The sequence below is a fragment of the Epargyreus clarus genome, unplaced genomic scaffold (genome assembly GCF_041222505.1).
Source record: "Epargyreus clarus isolate Ecla_fem2 unplaced genomic scaffold, WU_Ecla_fem_2.2 ptg000001l, whole genome shotgun sequence".
Lineage (NCBI taxonomy): Eukaryota > Metazoa > Arthropoda > Insecta > Lepidoptera > Hesperiidae > Epargyreus > Epargyreus clarus.
Genome location: NW_027332209.1, coordinates 10,517,431 through 10,544,669, shown reverse-complemented (window position 1 = coordinate 10,544,669; position 27,239 = coordinate 10,517,431). Strand labels below are relative to the sequence as shown.

Below are 27,239 nucleotides of genomic sequence, written 5' to 3'. Positions count from 1 at the left end.
ACGGCTTCGACGATCATCACACCGAGCGGGCTGCGAGCGTGCGCGGGCGCCACAATCCTGTTCGACTTTTGAATTTTTATTTTTTAAACACGACTGATAGATAATATCTGTGAAACGAAAAGTGGAAGTGAATTGTTGTGTTGTGACGGTGTTTATAAGTTATATTTACGGAGTTTTAATTATGTGAACACTGTGAAGATTATTTTAAATTCAAATGGAATCGAGATATTGATAATTACTCCACACATTTTTCTTATGAACAGAGTAAGTTATTAATTAATTTCGAACTTGTTAAGGTGTAACAAATATTTTACAAATTGTTAATCAAATACTTAATTAGATTTTTGAGGCCTAAGTGCCTAAAATATAAAGGTATAATGGTTTAATTGTCCTTAATAAAACAGAACATCGAGCTTAAGAAAGTCAATTAAAAACCTACTAGACCTATTTATTTTGGGTACATAAAATGAGTATTTTAAGTAACAAAGAAACGTACGAGTATTATAAGAAATTGTCTCTTCACAGTCTAGTGCCTAAGTTGTTACTTTCCAGCGTGTTACTAATTTTAAACTATACCCTTTGGCACTTAATACAGCCTTACCTTTGAAGTAATAAGTTCAGGGCAAGCGACTTCCACTTTGTCACGCTTGAGTCGGCCCGGGCAGGTGTAGGCAGACCAGTGGTTACTCCCTTTAAGGAGAACAGGTGAAATTGACTCGCAAAAAATGCTACTCACAGTAAGGTCATCCTAAGCACTTTAGGTATTTCGAATTTAGAGACATAACGTTTCCTTATTGTTATATGTGTATTTTACACTTTCAATAAGATACAATTTTAAATTTCCTTGTAGCTATTTACCTACATTGATATCTGTAAAAAACGTTAAATATACTAGCACTTTTTGTTTGTAGATAAGCTATAAATAGCAAATATCTATAACTTAAACTAACGGAATAAATACGTACCTATCTACAAGCATTTTATTCTAAAGATTAAAACATAAATAACTGTTACTATTTTAAATCTAAAAACAATCATCAAATCAAAAAACATCATCTCAATATATTTTATAGGCAAAAAATAATAATAATTCGATTACCTATTTAACAAATATATTGCTAAAGAGGTCGGTAAAAATAGATACTTTCAATTACAGATTAAATGTAACGATTTAAAAAATAGCTAATAAGTACCTAGGTATAGTTAAGTGAAAAATTTAAACCCCATTTGAAGGTCGATATCAATGGTATTTCATATGACAATATTTCAGCCGTAGTCTAAACGATTTCTCTAGACAACCAGAACAATAGGTGCTTGCAAGATATTTGAAAGACAATGAGCAATGAAGATCTTTGTTGCTCTTCCCAGGGAAACAATTCAAACAATCGAACGGTACGTTGAACGTTGACCCCGTGGTTATAGTTATTATTACTTTAATAAAGTTAGAGAATTAGCAAGAATTATGTTAAATAGCTAACGGATGCGCTGCATAAACGGCTGCCGCAGATATCTATAGTAATGTATTACTTTTTTAGACCTTGTGTAGGAAGCTTGTTGAGGCGATGTTGATCTTCTACAGAAGTGACTTGGAATAACTTATTTAAAGGAGACATTTTATTAAAGGTCTTGTAGATTGTAATGCATGTGTAGTTCCTGCCTACAGCTGTCCTAAGACAGAAATAGAAGGAAAAGTTAACTAATAAATCAAGTGAAACGCATATTAGTAGGTTCTTTAATCTACATTATGCACTATGAGATACGTTAATATTAGCATTTAGCATTGCTGCTTTAAATAACAGGTATAACGAGGATACGTTTATAACCACAGAAGATTACTGAACAGTTAATTATATTTACTTATTTACAATATTTGGAATTGTACACGCAAACTCCTGCTTTGCTATATGTGGACCCTCACAGGTCGTCATATTAGATTGAGGTGAATATATAAGACAGTACATAACAATCGCCTTTGCATTAATATTTGCAAGGGTGTAAGCATAGATTTAAGTTTCATTTATGCCGTTTTATTTTACACTACACTCGTACATTAATGACAAAATATGTACCTACGCATTCTTTCTGGATGGGAGGGTGGTACGTACGGCATGGTTTATCCGTCCTCCCATCATACATATTGGTAGCGGATTGTTGCGATGTAGTTTTAATCCTAAGTTAATATTTATTTTTGTACAAGAATTTGCCAACATTTCACTTACTCGTATAACTTCATTGGGTGCGCCAATCAATTTTTTTCTTAATCTAGTAACGGAGAAGATCAACGATCGGTTTTAAAATGAGATATTTATCAAGTTTATAAAAACGTACTTACCTAAGATGTAACTAAATTCTATAAATAGACGATGATGTTATAGTAGTGTCATAATTCTTGAAACAATTGTGTCAATACACATTCCTACCCAACTACATTTATATTAGTATCTCTCATAAAATCGTGTTGTCTGTAATAAAATTAACGCATGATATATCGTAGTTAGTTCATGTTTGATATTTTATTTCTTTATTACCTAACTAGATATGTCCCCGCGGTTTCAAGCGCATTTGAAAATAGTGATCACACCACTTTTTCCCATCACCACGTAAAATATATCAATAACCATACTAATCGACATACTATAGAGAGGTCAAGCTGGACTGCAGTTCCAGATTATCGAAGTTAACAAAATTTTGCCTAATATTTTAAAATTAATACCCTATTTCATTATAGAGATAAGCCGAAAAAAGAAACAAAAACATCTTTAGCTTTATACTACCGTGTTTTCCTTTTGCGTTACTCTGAACCTAAGCCTCTCTTAAAAATAAATCAATAAATTGTGCTCATAGAACTCTGCCTTTGGTCAATGCGGTCATACCCACTCAAATGAATCCAATCGTTCTCATCAAGAACTCATTATTATGCAAACGCTGGGCACGGGTCTCCCCTCAGAATAAAAAGGTTAAGGTTAACGTACACACCTTTAATTAGGTACTATAAAGAACTAGTGGGTATGTCTCCTTGAAAACTGAAATATAAAGTAAAGGACATTTATTTTTTTATCACTTACTTTAGAATGTACTACTAGATTCAAGAATATGTTGTTGTTGTCGTCCAAGACGTATTCGTCTACCTTGAGCAATGCACCTGGCGTGCGCCCTGAGGTGACTTGCAAAGCCAAATTTGGTTCTAAAAATTTTGTTGCATGACGCACAATATAGTTACAAATTAGATCAGTGGTATATGTTCCATAACTTCCTCAGTTGTATGGAAGACCCGAACCCAAAAAAGAGATTTTAAAAGAGTAACATTTTTTTTTATTTTTTATAATATAAGAGTAGCAGACGCGCATGCAGTCCACCTGATGGTAAGTGGCTACTGCCGCCCATGGACATCTGTAATCAACCCCAGATAGGATTAGATATTCCTACCTGAGGTCGGCCACAGATGCGCCGCTACCCCTGAGGACTAAGCTGGAACGCCTCGGAAAAGTCTGTCTCCCTTACCACACCCTTCAAACCGGAACACAGCAGCGCCTAACACTGCTATTATTAGGCAGAAATCGGTGTGGCGGTGGTGCCGCCGGAGTCGAAGCACAAAGGGTTCTACCACCTTCATAACATGCATGTAAAGAGTGTAATGCACAAATTGATTATTCCGTAAAACCCCGAGGCCAAAGTTACAGGTAGAATTACTCGCAAATGACAAAAAAATTACATTGCCAACTTTGAGAATCACAATAATTACTTATACAACACATGTGTTTATACACGATACACTAAAACAAGACCGTAGCGACATGAGACCTAGTTTCTATCGATATCGGTCTATAAATAATATGAGTGACTCGAAGCGTGTGAAAGCAGCGTAAAGAAACGCAGTGTAGGTTTCCATTTGTGTGCAGGAAACCTATATTATCTAGACCCTTTGCTTTGTGGCAGGTGGCGCTCATTACGCACGGAGTAGCATTGGCATACATCGATGAGCACCAATGATCTAATGCCACAGATCAAGAAACAAAGTAGAGGCTTCTATTTTAAATATTATTTGGTTGAACCTGTAATAAGGTATCCAAAGAAACATTGATCAATACTAAAAAAACTTCTTACTAAGTTTCATTACTTCACTTATTAGGCCTGATGTATACAATGACTTGTAGTAAAATCGCATCTTTAAAACGGACGAGTAAAGACTTGTTATCGTCGTTAATAAGAAGCTTGGATATTAACGATATCACATTTTTATAACGTTACATTAAAGTAATAAGTGACTCATTTGATACTACAGTTTAAAAACAGATGCGGGTAGGTGAAGTGGGGACGACACCTTGGCGGCGCTCGAATTAACAGAGAGCGACATTCTGGTCGGAGACTTCAGCAAGAGCAGTCGAATAACGGAGATACTTGTGTAGTTATAATACTTCTAATCACTAGTGTGAACTTACTTACGTATAATTGTTATATCGTTACTCTGTACCGTTTATGTGACTATATTATTACATGACTTCAAGACCTACAAGATGAGTTTGATTTCATCAGAAGTGTACAAGAACCAGCTCACAATCATGGACGGCGATTCGTAAGTACGAACATACTTGACACAGGAATAAAAACCGTGAGTTAAAACATTATTATGTCATATGTGAATTCATCTTGGTAGAATAAGTAAAAATGGGGGTAGATAAATGTCGTTGATGTAAGGGAAAACTCATTTGAATTAAGAAAATGGATAGATTGAGACTAGTAATTCAATGAAATGTTAATACCCTCTGAAAATGATATACTTAAATTTTGTGAACAAACTTTACTCTTATCAAATTACTTGTTAACATTGTAAACTGAGGTGTTTACTTCAAAATAAGTGCATTTTCTGTGAAGAAGTGTCTAAAAGTAATTTTGCAAGGCAGTTCTTGTGGTAAATCTGTCCATTTGGTTAAATTCTGTGGTGTAAAAAGTAAATCCTAATTGTTCTAAAGTTACACCTACTTTGAAATATATAGAAATACACGTACTTATGAAAATATTTTAAGGATCTTTAATCTTAAATGTCAGGCTTTATAGATATGGGAACCTAATGGTTGTTAATATAGGCTAATGTACGCCAGAAATTGCATACAGGTTAGATTTGAATTTATTTTTGATAACTTTTAATGTTTCAAACGGGGTTTACGTATATGCGTTTGTTTTTATTGTATGGAAGGGACTATGCGGTAGCAACAAACGCAGTTACAGAGTACAGTATACCTACTTGATATAAGTGACACGTTTATTAAGTTGCAAAATTTTGATTATTCATAATTGTACAGAAATGTATAATATCTACGTGGTACATATTTAACTGCCTGCAAAAAAGTATCACGACCACGGTATTGAGTGGCTGAGTGTACCCAGGAGGGAAATGGTAAATGAGTTTAAGGTTTATTGTTTTTTTTTTTTGGATATTAATTGACTATATTTAAAAATAAACTTGCATTCACATCTACATTGTTCACATTTTCATTTTATAAATCAATGAAAGTTTCCTTTTGATTTCATATACTTGATACGTAATTGTTATGAAAGAAGCATACGTACGTTGCCAAATTTAGATTTCCATCAATTCTAGGCGAATTCACGCAGTACTGTGTACTACTGTGTTTTGACTCCCATAAAGTATAAATGCACATTAGTTAATGATCTATAAGAAAACTGAGAAACTTATGCGCAGCGGTCTTTGGAATATTATATATAAAAATATCTCTCTTATCTCCCATTCTACTTCAGACTGACTCACTTATACATAATATTAAATGTCTGTTTTAAATTTAGTATGCAACGTTTCGTTTTGTATTAATATTTCTTTACATCTCGTAATTTTAAATCTTTAAATTTCAATTTGAATTTGACACATTACACGTCCTTTTGGTTTGAAAATTGGGCACTATCAAATACTAGTAGTAGGGATTCACCGGTTCTGGGGCACCGATTTTCCCCCTCCCCTCTCTATTCACCGGTTGTGGGGCACCGACTTTCCCCCCTCGCTTCCCCGTCCCCCCGCTGCCCTGTTTGCCACGATCGAGGGGCGAGCCCGGCTAAAAAAAAAAAAAAAAAAAAAAAAAAAAAAGTTTGGTGTCAAAATGGGGGTTTCCGACCACGCCCGATCGATTGCACGCATTTATTTTACGCTATCTCCTTTGCTTACGAAGTTAGCTTTTATGAATAACGACCTCTAATTCATTATCTAATCACCTCCTTATCTCATTAAGCTCGCTATGTCCATATAACAATACGGACCTTACTTTTCTAATCACCACTCGCTGTCCTCACAACATAATAGGGTCATTATCACTGTGTCGTTAATGATGGGGGTATGCGCATGGTAATGCAATAAAAAAAACTTCGTATTGACATTGTTTATTATTTCCAAAACAACCTTTTGAACAATTGCGATACTACAATATCGTTTATCAATTTATCCTCACAAAACAGGCTTAAAAAATCTCTGAGTGTATTTCCATAATACATGTAATGCAAGTATGTAAGACTATATTCTCCACAAACTGAAGACCAATCAAGTTGTATTCTATATCTATTAAAATCCCAATGCTTTGCGTTCCTTCTGAAAAAGGCTTTGTGATGGCCTGTTGGTGGTCGGCCATATGAATCAAAATACCCACCGATGCCATTTCTGTCTATGTACATGCCTACCCAGTGAGAGCCTGGTTCACTGTCAGGGTCCAAATTACTTATCAAGTACATTGGAGTCTTAACGTATAGCGGTAATCGGTTTGCCGCATAGACATTGTTTTTCAAGCTACAATGAATTTTATTTAAATGCTTCTGAATCTCGATTGTATCCATTGTGCATGCCTACTTATCGATACCTCTGATAGGTACAATACACTATTTACAAATGCAGAGCAAAATTATCCAAACCTTATATTTAAAGGGATGCAATATGGTTTAACTCGAATGAAAGACTTCAAATAGGTATAATATATTACATTTATTAGGCTTTTACTTACATCTAAGTATATAAATTTATCTTAACTACTGTAGTCGACGGTTACATTTCGGTTCTTATCAATTTCAATAACGTTATCAAACTCTGCATACACTATACAATTAATAGTTTCGGTTAGAGTTGATTCAAACCGAACTTCTACCCTTACACTGCCATGCTTTATAAGATTCCAATGAGTCATGGAATTTGATGACAAATCAGGAGTTAGGTCAAACGCTAATAGGCAGTAACCTTTTGCATATTGCTCCCTAGATATTCCATTACCTTCATTTAGAAAATGTATACCAGTCCCCGAAAATAAAGTGTGATAGGCTGCAGTAAAAATATCATTCTCGAATGATGGTTGCAATGCTTTTGAAGGTATTTGTTGGCCATCAATATATAAACAAAATGTGTTCATAGCATAGTTTTCAAAATTGAATGGATTTTTAGTAAGACTTCCATTGAATGCTGTGTTGTTTACAAATCCAACTATACATCTTTTAGGTACTTGCCCCAGAAAAATGTTGTCAAGAGTCTTTCCCTGAACCCCTGATGGTATAGTTAAAACTTTGACTTCAGCTCGAGTAATAGGATATTTTGCTGTAGTAGAGGCTAAGACTTTTTGATGTGCGAGGAGTACAGTTGGATTTATTCGTGCTCTACGAACAATAAGAGTTGCATCCGTAATGCATACTTTACATTTTATATCAGTAGAAGAACCCATCAGATTAAACGATTCTCTTGAGCGAATTAATTTGACACTCATTTGAACCCCATTAATTAAAAACTTTTCTTGGTTAAATATATCACCATGTAGATGTCCAATCATTTCTATTTCTTTACTTTCAGATGCTAGTTTTTGTCGTTTCAGAAATCCAGGATTTGTGTTGTCTGTTGAGTTCATTTGTCCAGCTGCATCTTCATACCAAAGACCACAAGTCAAATGAGATTTCTTTGCGGCAGGAGAGTAGTTCAGCAGAGTTTCCAAATAAGCACGGTAAGCATATGTATTATTAGGTGGTGACACAAGTTTTTGATTTAAATATACATCTAACTGGCTGAATAGTGAGTGTAACCAGTTATTTATTGGTGCTATTACTGTGGGTGTGCTCACTTTTGATGAATCTAGGTTAACTATCTTTGCTTTAATATGTATTAACGTATGCGATAAATCTAGGTAATCGTCACCAGATCCTGGTACTTGAAATTCTATTGGTCCATCATCAGCAAGAGACGAAATTGGTTTGTAATGAATCCAAATACCATTTTCAATACTTGTTTGTGTTGATGGCAATGCAAATAAATCTAGTTCAGACTTTATACATTCACAAGAATGACTATGTAAGAAAGACATAATTCCTTAAATTTATTAGTTATGAAAAAATATCTTTTATGTTGGCACGAGAAACTGCCAATTTTTTAATGGCTTTCACTTTAGCAGCTGAGCGTGCACTGAGTGAGGAAAGACGCTTTCTCTTCGTTATATACCCCGATCCAGACATGTTTATTCTATCAATTTTTTCATCAACTTTTCGTTTTAAATTGGAACTAGCGTCCTTGAGACGAGATTTTATTGAATCCTCCATGGGTCGTGCATTCACTAAGTCCGACAAAATACCAACTCCAGCGCCTAGTGCTTCTTTTCCTATAACTCTAGCACCCCTTGAAAGCAAAGGTAAAACTGATCTAAACAAGCCTCCTAAAAAACTGCCAATGCCATGACCACGTTGAAACGCGGCTCCTTTATATATTACTCCAATACCAGAACCAGCTTGATGGGAATAATAATGTTCGTAGGGGCAAGTCATATTATTATTATTATTATTATGAGAAAACATTGTTGTGTTTTTTAAAGTGAAGTTTGATACACACAGTTCCAAATTGAAATGGTATCTTTTGACCAGTGGTTGACCTTATATCTATTTCAATAGTGTCAAATTCTCGTCGCATGATTGGTAAATAGTGAGGAGGTGAAAAAACATGCATTTTATTCGCCCCATAAATATATTTCATTGGATCTAATGGTATAATTCTTAGTAAAGGAGTCATGACGTCACCTACTATCTGTGGTTCAACTATATCGCAATATACAAATAATTGTGATGGTAGACCTAAATGTAAATTTGCAGGACACTTTCCTGTGTTTCTTTCAATGAGATTCCTGTCAGGTTCAAACCCAAGTTGAAACGACAGCTTAGGAGATAGCTTCACTGATCTTATTGATTTATCGGTAACAGAAACACAAACTAATTTTGATACTTCATCATAACGAAATTTTATATTTTCCTTTGTATTATTTAAAGCTACCAAAATATGATCTATGTTGTCATAATTCGTTGCTGGAATATGAGTCTTGTAATATACTAAGGATGGTATTTGATCGCCTGGCATGGTCATGGATTTTGTAATATATATAATATTTTCATGTTCTTGTACAGTAAACATGGTACATGGATATTGAAATTCGGCAACTCCAACTGACCATTCCCCATCTAGCGTTAAGGATTTTGGTAATTTTGTTGAAAACTTCGTTGTTTTGTTATCAGGAAAGTACTCCATAGAACTGTTACTTAGCAATGTTAAATAGAAACTTTCTTTCATCATATTTTTTCTAATTCAGAGGCCAACACCCAGCTATTAAATTTATCTGGATAACCTTTCCACTTCACCAACACTTGCTTTCTGACACCAGAATATCGCGTACTGATTATTTTATCTATTTTATAACTTGAGGTAGGATTATAAGATACCTTTTGTAACTCCTTTTCATAGAAAGTCCCACTTATTGTTTCATTTTGTAAGTCTTTCAAAGTGTATACAACCCATGGAGACCGATCTATAATTGAGGATATAATAAATATTTCATCACTCCAATTAGATTCATATCCTTTTTGAAATATATGCTTATACTTGGTTATTCTTACATAGTCACCGATGTGGAAGTTAGGTAATTGTGTTGTTGCTTCTGTTTGTTTCTTATCTCTATCATATAAATTATTCCATACAGTCATAATATTATGTGAGTTAACATCACAGGGGCACATTTTAATACTTGAATGATAACTATGATTATATGCATATACCAAGTCTTGTAAAACATCAATATATTTATAAGTATTATTGTGTGTAAAATAACGCCACATCTTCATTTTGAGGGTTCTTTGAAATCTTTCAACAATACTTGCTTTAATATCGGGATTATTAGTAGTATAGTAATTTATATTTTTACTTTTTAAATAACTTTGCACATCTTTGGAAATAAATTCTGTACCCTTATCAGACTGAATATGTATGGGTGTTGCATTAGCTTCAATGAAAATACTTTCAAAACATTCTTTAATATTAAATGAATTTTTATTTTTCATAGCTCTTACAAATGCATATTTGCTAAATACATCAATTACACAAAGAATAAAGTTAAATCCATCATTGTACTTAGAATATGTTCTCAAATCACTTAAATCCGCTTGCCAAAGAATATTGAAATTTGACAGTATGTATTTGTTACGGGAAAACCTTCTTGTTACAGGTTTATGTAATGTGTATGTTTCTTGTGAGCGTAGCCAATCTTTTACATCTTCTCTTTTCATTTTACCTTTCATAGCTTTGGCTAATTTATTAATACTACCGAATGCAGCAGGATGAGAAGGGTTATAATAAATACTATTTATTTCTAATAAGGGCTCCATTTCTCCCAGACTAATTTTTTCTTGGGTTTTACTTTTTCTCTTTCAGTACTAGTTGGTGTTGAATTCGGATCTTTTCGAGGTGTAAAGTTCTTATGCTCATCTAATATTAGCTGAGTTATAAAGCCAGTTCTTTTAGTATTACCAAGGTAGGTAACTGGTGTATTGATATCTTTCAATAAAGTTGCAAATTGTTGCCATCCTACTGGATCAATTTTTCTACTTGGTCTAATAAAATCACTCACCAAGTCTATGATGTTACTTCCAGGAATTTTAACTCTGTCTATGAATACAGTACCCTCGCCATCCCAATTAATTTTATCCTTGTGATCAGACAAGAGACCTAGCAACAGCTCACCTTTCTTTAAATATGTTTTAGGTATCACTCTCAATATTTGTTTCGGTGTATACGTTGGTGAGTTAACCTTTTCGTGTTCATTTATATCAACTGTTGTTCGCTTTGGAGTCTGTTCAGCAACTATATTAGTCTTAGCTTCTTCCTGTAGTTTTATATCACTAAAATCTTTCTTTAAATTAAATTTATTATTCGTATCTAATTCCAGTTTATTATTATCAATTTTCATTTTGATATTATCTGTATCACCAGTATTAACATCAGAAAAATAAGTAACAATAGGTAACTCATAAGGTTTTCGGTCTTCTTGAGTATGGTGTAGGTACCTTTGTAAAATTTGTAAATAGAGAATACACTTTTCTCTATCTTCAATATTACTTTTTAATATATTTTGCATTTCGGCATCCAGTCTAGACATGGGACTGTCTAACATTGTTTGTTGATTAATTTTTTCTATTATACCTGGATCTATAAGTAACATTTTCTTAGCGTGTTCCATGTTCATGTTAGGGTATTTACTAGTGCACTCAGAACTGAACCTAATATTATTGGTAAAAATGATCCTCCTTTTTGAATTATAATATTTTTACGGACTTTGTTTGTAGTTTTACGCACCAGTTGTCGAAGTAAGTGTTTGTATTTCTTTAATTTATTCTTCTCATTTTCTGGGAGTTGTACTTTACCTTGTAAAACGTTATAGATACATTCACAAATACAATTTATCTCTTGTTCGTTGCAGGATTTTAAGAGTGCTTTTTGGTATTTTGGTTTAAGAATATGAAGAGCTTCTAAAAACTTTTTATGTGTCTTCAAGGTTCGAGACATTATTAATAAATGACGGAAATTTCTTGTTGCTTTGCATATTTAAACCCCTTTGTAGGTAAGTATACAGTACAGTAACAGTCAGAAGGGAATATTTTTGTTTTTAATCTACATATATCACTAGTATTTTGTTTTAAATCTATCATTAAATATCCATGAGGTTCTTTCGTTGCATCTTTATAAGAATCTTCCATGAATTTAGTATTTTCAGGTGATACTTGTCTCGCTAAGTGTCGAATCTGTGTTTTATCACGTGGATTTTTAAAATATATTATATAACTCGAGTTTAAGGAAATGTCCCTCTGACCTCTACCTTGATGAAACAAATTTTGAGTTATATAAAACACACTCAAATTTCTATGATGACTTCCTTTTGTAAAAATGTCAACGATGCGGCCATCCGATTCTCTCATAAGATCATCGATGATAACAAGCTGGGGACCTTTCCCATCAAACATACTAAGATCTGGCATACCTTGATGGTAATTAACAAGTTTCAAGTTGTATAAAGGTTGCATTTCATCAAAACACCATGTAACTTGATCGAAACTTGTACTACAAATATCTTTTACATATTTCAAGAAGTTTGTAACGAATTGTGACTTTCCACATCCACTTGGACCAGCAACTATTGCAGTAAAGGGATGAATGAAATGAAACATTTTTAAAACAAGTTGACTGCACAACGTATTATTTAACAATGAACATAATTTAATGAACAATACACATTTATAATAATCAAGTATAATTTGTCTTAAAACTAGAACACATACATGAAATGGTTTACAGGAACAAACATTGAAATACATTACCAAACTAACAATTATAAACTAGACATACACATTTATAAACACAATTAAGATAATATATAGTTCAAAGAATTACATTAAACATATTTGCAAGTAAACCAATATTTCACCGTTGTTATCTAAGTTTGTAATGACCCCAAGCTAATGTGTCAATACCATTAGGCAAAATATGGCAAAATTTCTGGGGCAAGTACCTAAAAGATGTATAGTTGGATTTGTAAACAACACAGCATTCAATGGAAGTCTTACTAAAAATCCATTCAATTTTGAAAACTATGCTATGAACACATTTTGTTTATATATTGATGGCCAACAAATACCTTCAAAAGCATTGCAACCATCATTCGAGAATGATATTTTTACTGCAGCCTATCACACTTTATTTTCGGGGACTGGTATACATTTTCTAAATGAAGGTAATGGAATATCTAGGGAGCAATATGCAAAAGGTTACTGCCTATTAGCGTTTGACCTAACTCCTGATTTGTCATCAAATTCCATGACTCATTGGAATCTTATAAAGCATGGCAGTGTAAGGGTAGAAGTTCGGTTTGAATCAACTCTAACCGAAACTATTAATTGTATAGTGTATGCAGAGTTTGATAACGTTATTGAAATTGATAAGAACCGAAATGTAACCGTCGACTACAGTAGTTAAGATAAATTTATATACTTAGATGTAAGTAAAAGCCTAATAAATGTAATATATTATACCTATTTGAAGTCTTTCATTCGAGTTAAACCATATTGCATCCCTTTAAATATAAGGTTTGGATAATTTTGCTCTGCATTTGTAAATAGTGTATTGTACCTATCAGAGGTATCGATAAGTAGGCATGCACAATGGATACAATCGAGATTCAGAAGCATTTAAATAAAATTCATTGTAGCTTGAAAAACAATGTCTATGCGGCAAACCGATTACCGCTATACGTTAAGACTCCAATGTACTTGATAAGTAATTTGGACCCTGACAGTGAACCAGGCTCTCACTGGGTAGGCATGTACATAGACAGAAATGGCATCGGTGGGTATTTTGATTCATATGGCCGACCACCAACAGGCCATCACAAAGCCTTTTTCAGAAGGAACGCAAAGCATTGGGATTTTAATAGATATAGAATACAACTTGATTGGTCTTCAGTTTGTGGAGAATATAGTCTTACATACTTGCATTACATGTATTATGGAAATACACTCAGAGATTTTTTAAGCCTGTTTTGTGAGGATAAATTGATAAACGATATTGTAGTATCGCAATTGTTCAAAAGGTTGTTTTGGAAATAATAAACAATGTCAATACGAAGTTTTTTTTATTGCATTACCATGCGCATACCCCCATCATTAACGACACAGTGATAATGACCCTATTATGTTGTGAGGACAGCGAGTGGTGATTAGAAAAGTAAGGTCCGTATTGTTATATGGACATAGCGAGCTTAATGAGATAAGGAGGTGATTAGATAATGAATTAGAGGTCGTTATTCATAAAAGCTAACTTCGTAAGCAAAGGAGATAGCGTAAAATAAATGCGTGCAATCGATCGGGCGTGGTCGGAAACCCCCATTTTGACACCAAACTTTTTTTTTTTTTTTTTTTTTTTTTTTTTTAGCCGGGCTCGCCCCTCGATCGTGGCAAACAGGGCAGCGGGGGGACGGGGAAGCGAGGGGGGAAAGTCGGTGCCCCACAACCGGTGAATAGAGAGGGGAGGGGGAAAATCGGTGCCCCAGAACCGGTGAATCCCTACTACTAATACTGGTAAATGAAGTTTGTACCTTAAACGTTGAGACGCTTAGACTATCGATATTATTAATTATGTGAGCCATTTACGAAATGATAAACGGGATCCACTTTGTATGGGATTGAGAATAAATTATTTTAAGTAAAATAATAATAATAATAATAATAAATTGATGCTTTTATAACTTGAGCTTAGTTCTATTTACAAGTTACAGCAATTAAGTTATTATACGTATTAAGTGAGAAACGGTCACTGAAGCCTACATAAATTTAGATAGTCTCTTGTATACCATATTTAAAATGAGTCTTGCCTGCGACTTTGTTCATGTGGAGTCAGAATATAATTTGAATTGCATTTTTAAAACGAGTCTTGCCTGCGACTTTGTTCATGTGGATTCAAAATATAATTTGAATTGCATTTTTAAAACGAGTCTTGCCTGCGACTTTGTTCATGTGGATTCAAAATATAATTTGAATTATACAATGCCCTCTGTCAAGATCACGGAGTACGTTAGTAATTTGGAATTGTCCATTACCTGGTCATGTAATGTTTTTTTAAAAAAAATGTATACTTTTGACATCGACTTCGTAGTTTTGGTTTTAATGCATTTTCAAATATACAAACCGACAGACAATTTTTCTTTTTCAAATATATTCGATGTAAACACGTGAAGATTTCATTCTTATTATATGTATATCATAGCCAAATGAATAATAATGTAATCAAATAAAAGCATAGGTACATTTCGATGGGATTTTCTTATACAATAATTTACTTTTCATATAAATTTCATACGGTTCACAATTGCGTCATGTCTAGGTTTCTCTATAGAAACATCGAGCATCTCCTTGAGAGTGTTGGTTGTAAATGATACATATTATATTAATATAATCTATATAGATATTACGCACTAATATAATTTTTATTACAAACTATATAAAAGTCAGGTGAAGCCGAGGCGTTTGAAATATATATAATAAATATGAATTGTTCGGTAATAAGGTGTATCATAAGATAGTTTGACTAACTGTTTGTTTGGCTGGCTGGTATAAAATCATGATCAACTTTAATAGACCTTTTTCAGGTCATAGAAATTTTAGGTTGTGATTGATAAGGAGCCACATGTTATGTAAAACAGTTATAGTTTTAAATCTGACGATCGTGATGAGACAAAATTAGAATCGGACAAGATTATTAAAATCATGTCATGTCATAGGTATTTCAAAATTTTTAAATAAATCTGACCGTTCAAAGTAGGTAAAAATCGAATTCAAATATTCCGTTACATACATACAGGTCAAGTTAATAAAAGCGTGGCAAAAATAAAAGCGTGTTTAAAAAAAATCTTTTATCAGTTGTAGACACAAATAAGTATAGTTAAATAATGGCCGGTTTCTGAAGTCATTTTTCTTGGTAGGTAGTTTACGAGTGTGTATTCAATAACACTATCCGTTTGATAACTACCTACGGAAAAAAAAAAAATCCGCTTCCGAGGAACTCAATGTAAGACAAGGTCTGTTTAAACTCCGTTTAGATTAACGGACCATTTTAATGTGTTTATTCTTTCCATAACATTATTTGATTTTTTTTTAAAAACGACGTTTGCGTAAAGTCTAGCAAATCTTCCTTAGTATAATGCATAACTTTTACAGTAAAATAGCCCAAACTATAACTTCCTTATGGGAATCTTAATTTAAAACTTTTGGTGAAATAAAAAAAAAAAAAAAAAAGTTAAGTAGTTAAGCCATACACAATTGACAAGTATGTCGCTGACGTGAACGCATGGGTCCTTTGCTTTGTTAATTAAATTTTGAAATTCATGTAATAGTATGTATTATTATAACTGACTATAAATTCAATTTAATGTAATGAAATTTCTTTCTGACTTTCAAAAGTGGGTTATGTGGCCCTACTTTGAAAGAAATAATTTGAATTTGTGATAAATAACGTAAAAAAATTGGGTTCATACAACTTATACGTGTTATATTGTGTGAAATTCATGGTTAGTTTACCATTATTTAGTCTTTAACTTTGATATCATTCATTTCAAATATTCACGATATATTATTATTTTGATACTGCTTCATCAGTTGATAAAAGACGTACATTGGAAAGGCAACTATTTGTATAAAATAACATTGTAATAATTAAAAGAAGTACTAAGTAGTAATAAAATAATTTTATAATAGTATTTTGAGTCGCACAGATTCATTTAGTGGCCAACTATAGATCTATCTATCTATCAGTATAACAGTTATTGAACAGGTTGTTGAGCATTCCGAAATGGACTAATAAGATAAACGTCGTTATTCTGATGCGTAACTTTATCGAATCAATAGTTGTTGGAGATTTAACTATTGGACTTAGAATCCAGACATAAGTAAAGTGGGCAGCTAGATGTTGTCATTACTGTAGGTGTAGGAAACTTTTTTTAGTTTGATTTTTATTTATCTGTAGTTAAGATGGATTAGTGCAGATGCCTCGAGCAGTGTAATGTTCGCGGGTGTCTCTTGGTGATGCATATGGTTGGGTGTATGTATGTATGTATGTTGGGTGGATGTATTACATTGAGTGAATATTGCATTTTTAGAGTAAATTTGAGTTGAGCACTGGCCGAATGTTATCGTAAACAAGGTATAAAAACTGCGGTGATACATGACTAGAGTGATCCTATATGAACATCACCTAGTTTAAACCGTGTGTTTTATTATTTAACAATGGTCTAATGCATTCGCTTCAATACCTGTCGCGCATATGACATTTATGTAAAGAGTCCTTATGAACTATGCCTGCAACAGAAATCCGTGGTGAACACTGTTGGGGCAGATTTATAACCTAGGTAATACACAACTAGTGTGATTCTATATGAACATCACCTAGTTTAAGCCTTGGTTCGGATCAACAGTTCGGGCTTTTTACATGCGAGTCGGTATTGCAAGAAAATGCGTAGAGTTTAAGCCATGTTTTTGATAAACAGTTCGGGCCTCTTACGTGCGAGTCGGTATTACAAGAAAATGTGTAACTCTTCTGGACTTAGGCATTAAACAACTGGTTTTCTTTTGCAGCTCTTGCATCAGACCATACACGATCGAGGACGAACGTGTGAGCAGGACGGCCGAATGTTATCGTCGTTAATAAGAAGCTTGGATATTAACGATATCACATTTTTATAACGTTACATTAAAGTAATAAGTGACTCATTTGATACTACAGTTTAAAAACAGATGCGGGTAGGTGAAGTGGGGACGACACCTTGGCGGCGCTCGAATTAACAGAGAGCGACATTCTGGTCGGAGACTTCAGCAAGAGCAGTCGAATAACGGAGATACTTGTGTAGTTATAATACTTCTAATCACTAGTGTGAACTTACTTACGTATAATTGTTATATCGTTACTCTGTACCGTTTATGTGACTATATTATTACATGACTTCAAGACCTACAAGATGAGTTTGATTTCAGACTCCATTCTCAATTAAACTGATATCTTAATTAGACTTGCGTATAAACTAATAGGTCAACCAAGACCATTTAGCACTAGAAGTAAGCGGCTTCAAACCGTTTGCGAGGTTTGTAATAAACTATCGTTCTTTCGTTTTTCTTATTTTTTGTTATTTTGTTTTGACATTATGAAATAATCTAAATATATATAACTCAAAGGTGACTGACTGACATAGTGTTTTATCAACGCACAGCCCAAACCTCTGGACGGATCGGGCTGAAATTTGGCATGCAGGTAGATGGTATGACGTAGGCATTCGCTAAGAAAGGATTTTGATCAATATTTCCCCCAAGGGGATAAATTAGGGGATCGAAATATTACTTCGTAACGCGAGCGAAGCCGCGGGCAAAAGCTCGTTAGTAATAATAGTGTATAATTTTTAACAGAAGTTATATTCATTTTAAATTGCTCGTACCTCTTAATGGTTATTTTTTTATAATGAAAGCTTGATGCCATATTAGGTATTAGGATAATAGTTTTTCTTTATAAAATATATAAAACTGTATTTCATTAAAACAAACGCTTAAAAATATAAATTCTACGATCCGATATTACGATAACAGTATTTTCAACATACTTACATGAAGGTGGTGGAACCCTATGTGGTTCGACTCCGGCGGCACCACCGCCACACCTATTTGTGCCTCATAACAACGGCGTTAAGTGTTGCTGTGTTCTGGTTATATACGTTTCCGAGGCGTTCTAGCTGAGTCCTCAGGGTCTAATCCTATCTGGAGTTGATTACTTATGTCCATGGGCGGCATTAGCCACTTATCATCAGGTGGACTGCATGCTCGTCTGCTACTTCCATATTATAAAAAAAATTAAGTGCATAAGTATACGTACGGTGACGTATGTAAAAGCTAACTGAATCTTTTCTCTTAAAATTTCCGCTTATGATTAGGAACTTAAAATATTTATTTATAACCATTCTTCGGTCTGATAGGTTTGTGAATAAATTAAATTATTTTCGCCTCAATTTTACTCAATATTCATGTTAATTAATCTGTACCACTCTACCAGGCAGCCTTACTAACGCCAATGATGTGAATTAATATTCAGTTTACGATACGTATGACGACAATAGTGACGTCTCTTGGAATATTAATAGCGGTATTATTAATATAAATACCTTTTGGTAATCTAAATAAACAAATAAAATTTAAGAATCTGTCTGTTATTTCTGAGTTATACATTATGTTATACCACAGACTTATTTGTATATGTTGTGTTTACAATTTGGTGTTTACTCAAATAGAGTGGATTTTATGGCAAGAGCTATTTAGTGTCCAGAAAATACATAGACGTCTTGCGAAACAAAAATTAAAATGACCAAATGCATGTCTTCCCGAAGTAATTCTTTTTTATTTGGGATAAGATATTTTTTATCCAGTGTTCATTTTTTTTACCCGTAATTATCTCTATCACAATTATCCTTATATAGATTAAGCTTGAAATTATGCGTTATCCTGAAGATACCAGATTAGGAAAAGCCACGGCGTAACTCGTTGTATCTTTACTATGTAGTGGATATTAAAACTTCGTTTTATGACAATAACCCTGGATCTTATCTCCGAGTGCGCGATGATCTCAATATTTGTTAGCTGTGTTTAGTAGACGCGGACTATTTCCTCGATGTTTTATTAATTCCTACCAAGGCACCCATTGGACTAACGCATTGCTATAAAAAGAATAATCAATTGCTAAAAAAATTAGTCTATATTAACACGCTTTTATTATTCCCAAAATTTAGACAAATTCAAAGACACCGTATATGGTTACAACATTACCCTAAGCAGTCGGGTAAAAGAATACTCTAATACGAAATTGTGATACAAATACAATGTTTACAAATCGTTCAAAGTTTCAATAGTAATTTTGAACATAAATTTGTGTCTAACCAAAGCCTATTATAATACATTAATTGGCCTAGTTTAACTAATTGGGATAATTTGCTGAATGTGGCCGTAGATAAAATGGTTGAACTAATGGGAATTATATGGTAAATATGTTTGTACATATTGTATATGTTACTTGAATGGGTAATAAGTAATAACTCACGATGTCGTGGTAAACATTGTATGTATTTTACTCAGATACATTCACATCAATCGGAAAATTATTTGACAGATCCCCGACAATCCATCTAGTCCTCGAAACGTCCGCTTGGGCGCTGTCTTCGTGCTCCGTTCGGAAACACTCCCAATTAGATGTCTAACAGTACAAATGGTTTTTTTTTATCGAAATTAAATCGAAATCGAAAATTTATCGAAATTAATATACGAATCGCACTCGTTGCTTTTCCTACCTTTGGGATGAAAAATAGTCTTTATCCTATTGTACCTATAGTAGTCCGTTCTTAAAATCTAAATTATATTGTTTCAAAGATTAACCAGCACAAAATGACTGATAAAAACTAGATCATCTTTTACTTACATACCATTGTGATAAAAACATAGGTATATCTTTTCTAATTTACAACAAAATTCCATCCTCGATAAAACAATTTTTTACCTTACGTCAATATTTACCATGTCTGAAGATGTGTATACCTTCCTTAACATAGACTGAGGTCGCTCGACCTTGACTCGTTCGTTCACAGCTGTAGTGAACTGGGACCCTCTCCCTCCAACCTTTACAAACCGCTCGGCGAACCGTGGCAACTCTACCTCAGATGACCATTATAGCATGACCCTCCAATCCTTTCTATGATTCGCTTCATCAGGATTAACAAAGACCCAGTTTAAACTGGCCACCAATTAGGTACCCGAAAATAGCATATCGTGTTACGTTACCACCCGTCACGGTTGTGTTTACTCCAAAGTTACATTCGTTTGAAGTTAAAGTGTAAAGTTTGAGGCCGTTCACCGCAATATGTGCTCAAATTAGTGGATACAGTCAAGAAAATGAATATCTACCTATGACTAACTTTATAAAGTTCAATTATTTGTTTGAACGCGCTAACCTTTGGAAGTACTAATCGGACTTGAAAAATACTTTTGAATTTGATGGATCAAAATTAAAAGAACACTTAAAAATGTAATTTATAAAAATCGGTTATTTTTAACCGAAGGACCAGGTTGAACTTTCGATAGCTTTAGCGTTAGCATACGCAGGAGTTCAATAAAAATGGTTGTTAAGAGTGTTTACATGGTTCGAATTGGGAGTACCGAGGCATAGTGGAAAAGTGGGAAATGTGTTGTAGACATTGACACTTAAAGCGGCGTAAAGCCGCGCAGTACAGTTAGATAGGTACATAGTAAATTAACATGATCGAAATATGTTCTTATCCTCCAAGACTTAGTCCCCGAATTTTTTAGATAATTTAGCTTCCTTATAACATTATTACCTAACTATTTCCACTAGATGCATGCACATTTGCACAAAGATAGAAAATACATTAACAAAACGCAGAACCTAGTTTCCAGTTACAAACCATAGATCAAAGTTATGCGGGCTCACTCTTGCGTAGATAACAAACAGTCAACTCTAACCAGTGGATATTGGATAAGTTTACAACTTAAATTGTAGAACGTCATTATTTCTGCTATTACAGGACCACGGATGACAAAGGATGACGAGAAAGTTTCTGTTCTGTTTCCCACTTCGGCTGGGGAACATCGTATTCGGGTACATTGTAATTGTGAGTATCTGTTCGTAATAGACTTTAAACACCTTCAAAGAGTTGTATCCCCTTTGAAAACTTCTGAGCAAGTTTGCCGCCAGAAACTGTTGCTATGGTGATTTTGCAAGGCGTTTCGAAAAGGTCTGGAAATTTTCAAAGACAGTTTAATGTCTATAACGATGTGAATTGGTTTCATTTAACGGAGAAAAAATAATTCACGTCTACATTTAACTTGCTTGAATGAATCGGGCACTATAAATAACTGTAATTAATAATTTTCTGTAGAACCATTCCAATTCAATTTATAATTAATAACTATTATTCATCACTTATAGGTAAGATACAACCTTGAACGTGTTTAATACCTTCCTAAAAAATGGATCGGCGTTTGACCTTTGATAATCAATCGAAATATTGTTATTTAATTTATAACAAAATAAAAGTTAAAGGGCAACTTTGTGATGTTACCACGCAAACCTTTTCGACCTTTGATAATTTCAACCATTATAAAATTGGTGAAGATTACCAGTAAAAAGCAATTATTTTTCTGAAACCTTGTCAGAAATTATGCAATCGTTTGTAAGATAAAAGACAATTTTACTCACTTAAAGTGAAATAGGTAGGTACTATTATAGAGCTAAATACTACAAGGACGTGATATTTTCTTTGTAATTCTAAAGATGCGTGAAGCACAGGTGAAGACCTAGCTGCTGCTAGTGAAATTGCAGTAGCAATAACAAACCGGCATCGAAACACTTGAACTTAAATGGTCATGGTAAACTGCCCTGTAGACGTTTGTTATTGACCCCAAGAAACAGGAGTTGCGTAAAATTGATCACAGATTCGTTACTACTCCTGATTTTCAACCTCCAATTTGTTTATCTACTTTACGACACCCTCGAAACAAAACAGAAGTTAGTGTACAGTTAGTTAGTAATCTCAAAGAGATCTACCACTCTTGACTTTAGTCAACTTTCTTTTGTATTCTTTTCAGATAATAAGTCTAGCAGTAGTAATATTCCATTTATACCAGCTGGGATTAGACTTGGTATCGACAGATGATGAGAGAAATCTCGATAAGTTCGGGAACTTTGACAAGCTGGAGAGCATCTTCGGCACGGAGAAGAAGGATATGGTGACGATGGTGACCATGATATACTACTTAACGTATATCGTCATTGGGTTCCTGTTGTTTGTCTTCGCGTCCATATTCACGTGTGGTGCATATAATGTAAGCCATTGCCTATATAACTAGCCTGTACTGTGTGTGTAGCCTGTATGAAAATTGGTATGCGCTGTGGTCTTACAGCGGAAACCAATTTATTTATCAATCTGTGTATTCATATAATTAATTTGTGGTCCAAACTCGGCCGATATCGTCTGATGAATGTGAGGGGAAATAAACAAACAGCGAAAAACAATGCTGTATAATTGTTTTTAAAATGTCTTTGTTTGAAAATTTACTCTCGAAATTTAGAATAGTCAACATTTTACGCGGTTTAGTGATGTTTATTTTATGTTTCGAACGATATAATTTTTATTCCGTCTAGGCCCGCGGGAGTTTTAGTGATAAACACTTTGTAGCATAAATATTTGACATCATCTAACTTTTGATACATATGATATTCATCTTCTTTTGAAACAATTTTTCATTTCTTAGTTCTGACACTAAATAAGTTTAGAGATTTTGTGTACATGAATGATCATCGATATTGGGCGGCAGTACTATTAGTTAATATTTGGTACACTTGACAATCTCGTGCTTTAGAAACACTTCACCGCCACACTATATTGACGCAAATTACGATAATTAGTATTGAATTGATTTTGATCATCTACTTTAACCGTTGACCGTACCACATGCTGGGATATATGCGTATTGACATTACGTGTCTTATATTAGAACTAACTTTTACTGTAAAGGTACTGACGAACCGCATGGCACAATGATCATAAAGTTCAGTGTTCAATTTTTAGACAAGAAAATGTCTACGTTAACAATTAAGCTGAGGATTTAGGTATGAATATATGTCTGAATATGTGTTTTATCGACGTGATAGTCGGTAAGAGGTACTTGTACATATCGAAAGGTGACGGAAAAGGTACTGTCAAGTTCAACAACTTTAATAAACCCTCGCTGAGGTCATTGTGACGTAACGTAAGTGAATTAAGTTAAGTCGTCATTGACCTCCCATTGTTTGTTTTCGTCTCCTGAGTCACCAGTTCATTTTATACCTAGAAAAAATAGAATACTTATATACTTGTACTGTCTACTAAAACGATTTGTCAACAAGGAAAATATTTTAGATAAATCTGTAATATGACATATGTACCTATCTACAACATCCATAGTATTTTAGAACACACCTAAATACTGTGACACTTTTAATTTCTTAGTTATATATTTAGTTTCCTTTCAGGCAGTTTAAAATCGTTATTTAATGTCCATGTCCTTTTTGTTTTCAGGTGAACGAATGTTTAGTTTCAACGTTCTTCGTTTACAGCTTCTTTCATCTGTTCTTTACGATCGGTCTGATTGTGTGGGAAGCCATTACAGCTGGCTGGATACAGCTGGGGTTGATCCTCGGGTCTGATTGTAAGTATTGTTAACTACGACCATGTGGTTTTTGCTCTTTTGAAACCTGGTACTTATAGTTCGTAAATCTTTTTTAAGCACAACGGTTAAAAATAGAGTAACTTAAGTACCCTCATTTGTTTTATGTTAAACACAAGATTCGTAAAGATACTTCGCCGCCTTAAAATTGAATGAAGCTACAAACGGCTTATATTAGTAAGTTCTTTTTTTGAATTCTTGACAAATAAAAACATTTTTAGAGAAAATTCACGAATAAATAACTAATACTGCGTAATTTACGTAATATATAAATAATTATTTCAAATATTTTTGGGACATTTTAGCACGGAGACGTGGCAAAACTTTTTTACACAACTATTTCAATTCTCAAAACTGGGTACATTTTCTTGTTAGGAGTGAGTAATCTTTACTAATCTATGGTTAAAAATGAATATATTTTATCATTGTGTTAAACGAATGATATAATAAAATAATGATATTTTAGACGATTTATTTTAATATTGGACTTGTGCCGTGAATTAAATACGTTACAAATTAATTTCGCCCTTAAAAATGTCTAAGTTTATAATTGTGCCTGATTCCATGGTGTAATATTACAGACACATTTTATTCCCAGCAATTCAGAGTGATATGAATATAACTTTAATCAGTCTTATCTTTATAATTCCTTGCGTCCTTTATAAAACCCATATTTTTATCTTTACTCCAATCTATAAGAAATCTTCTTTTTAATGCATTTTTGTGTATTTATTTTCAGTGCTCTTGATGATTTGCCTGTTCAGCGTCAAATACCTCATTGAAGCAATAAGGAACGGGAATATATACAGCCGCCCCGGAGATGTTATGTACAAATACTAACAAATCTACGAAATAGTCACAACAGTCACAAATAAGATGATTTTATATTCGAAATCACAAATAACGTTGTTTATTTTATTATTATTTATACTTATCAATTACATAAACCTTTAAATGTAAGTTACATCATTCACTTATGATTGAATTGTTATCAATCATAAAAGTTGATTGTCGCTCGCTAGTGATGTGATATAAACGTGAATATATTCAAATGATTGCATGAATATGTATTCGAGTGTCATTATCGCATCAACCATAATTATAAGTGATGATATGTCTTCAGTTATTAAAACATTCTTCACGCAATATTAACAACATGAAAGTCGGTTCCTTGTTTGTTGTTATAAATTAATTGTGTCGTCGAATTAATTAACAATTTCCAAAGTAATGTAATAATAAGTTATTTTTGTAATAAACATTTTTTATTTATTCATTGTGATTTATTTATTCATCTAAAATAAATTATGCTTAAAAGTAAAAAGCTTAACAGCTCAGTCAATCAATCACATAAACTGCGAAAGTATAATAAATAAATTAAACTAAAATTTACGCTAATTAACTAAAATTAAGCTATTCGTATCTGTAGAGTAAATGATCTATATTTGACATCTCATGCGTGTCTCTCCTTCGTCGCCTTCTCCCTAACATCATGGGAACAACCATGGCCATAGTGGCGGGCAGCATCCCAGCCCCAACTGCTGCTAACACCGTAGAACTATCTGGAGTATTCTTGTGTGGAACTATACGTCTTACGACTTTCTTCTTAACTGGCCTGTTTTCTGAAGCGGAAACTTCTAGATCATTCTTTTTGTCCATATCCCGTTTAGATTCCTCTACAGTTTGGAAACTTCTTTCGACTTCTAACATGCCTCCGTGAGAAGTTGTCATGTTAGTGTGAGAATCGTCTACGGGAAGCACTGTGAGAGCTACTGCTTGGTGTGACGTCACTGTCGGGAAGTCTAACGGATCTTCAGGCGGATTGAGGGATCTTTGGCGTTTCTTATTTCGATATCCTTTGGTAGTTGACAGAAGAACCCATTGTCCATCACCGTACGGTGGCCTCGAGGAGCGATCATCGTCATAATCGTTTCCAGCGTAAATTACTTGTGTTGGTCTTCGTATCGGTCGTTTCTGAGAGGGAGATTGATGAAGTGCCTCATACTCATAGGGAAAGTTACTTGGACGTGGGTCAGTAATCACTGAGTCAGACATTCCATAATACACTGTATCTTCATTAGGATAGTTTTCGTCCGAATCGCAATGAGGTTTATGTGGCCGCCGACCCTCATCAGGTGACCATGATGAATGGTAGCTGTGTGATGGTGGTGGAAATTTATTCATGTTGTTGTTAGTGGCCCAAGATGGTTTTGATGGTAATTCAGTATCGTAATCCGAAGACACATGCAACTTATTATTATTGAATCCCGGTCGGTTTATTCCGCTCGGTTTCTTTTGAGGATAAGTATAGCTGTTCTCCATTCCTTGATATGATGTATATCGATCATCGTTTGAAAATCTATTATCATCATTATCATTCCAATGATTAGGTTTTTGTTTTTTAACATTTGGCTTCCATTTTGAAATTTTACTTGTAGACCACGCCACCGGTTCCATTGTTACCCATCCTTCTTTATCATCGTATGGATGTTTATGCTGTTTTACTTTAAGACGATTCCAGTAAGTATACACCTTTCCATTGTCTTCTTCTTCTTCCTCATTATTAAAAGACGAAAACCGATCACCATTTAGTTTATCTTTTTTTAGTTTCGCTGCTAAAGCTGTTATAGCTTCCAAACGGTCTTTTGAAAAATCCCGAATGCCTTTTAATTTATCTGCATTTTCTGTGACAAAATCTTCAATATCCTCTTGCGGACCAACACTTTCGTCAAATCCCTCCTGGCATGATGGTCCGTAGCATCGTGGTCGATTCCCGTTTACATCATGTACGATGTGAGTCATCAAATTTTTCATTTCAACTTCGTCTTTCTCGCCAGTAGATGGTTCGCCCCATTTATGCTGCTGGATGTCAATCGGTGCTGTTTCGATTATTGTAATTGGATCCTTTCCGGGCACTTCAAGTTGGTAGGTCCTTATTTTGTCATTGTATTTCTCTATTTGTGTCTGATCGTTAGGGATCGCAACAATTAATTGAAAAAGGCAAAAGGCCAAGAGTATCACTGTCATTTTCAACGAGCAATTTCACTTTCTTTGGTTCGCGTGTTTGCTCGCAAGCGAGGCGCGCGTAAACTGAGCGTCGGCGGCCACCG

The 27,239-nt window shown here is 34.0% G+C and overlaps 2 protein-coding genes across 3 annotated transcripts; one reads left to right on the top strand and one right to left on the bottom strand.

Moving 5' to 3' along the window:
* LOC140747828 (uncharacterized) lies at positions 1 to 25,405 on the top strand. 2 transcript variants are annotated; one of them, XM_073080477.1, is made up of 5 exons: positions 2 to 264; positions 21,450 to 21,536; positions 22,513 to 22,749; positions 23,985 to 24,114; positions 24,872 to 25,405. In XM_073080477.1, exons 2-5 carry the CDS (start codon positions 21,468 to 21,470, stop codon positions 24,970 to 24,972), a joined length of 537 nt encoding a protein of 178 aa, XP_072936578.1. In that variant the 5' UTR covers positions 2 to 264; positions 21,450 to 21,467; the 3' UTR covers positions 24,973 to 25,405. The 2 variants fall into 2 exon arrangements, with proteins under 2 accessions (XP_072936644.1, XP_072936578.1); XM_073080543.1 differs by lacking the exon at positions 21,450 to 21,536 and having other exon boundaries at positions 1 to 264.
* LOC140747742 (uncharacterized) lies at positions 25,034 to 27,239 on the bottom strand. Its single transcript, XM_073080373.1, has one exon. It carries the CDS (start codon positions 27,154 to 27,156, stop codon positions 25,543 to 25,545), a length of 1,614 nt encoding a protein of 537 aa, XP_072936474.1. The 5' UTR covers positions 27,157 to 27,239; the 3' UTR covers positions 25,034 to 25,542.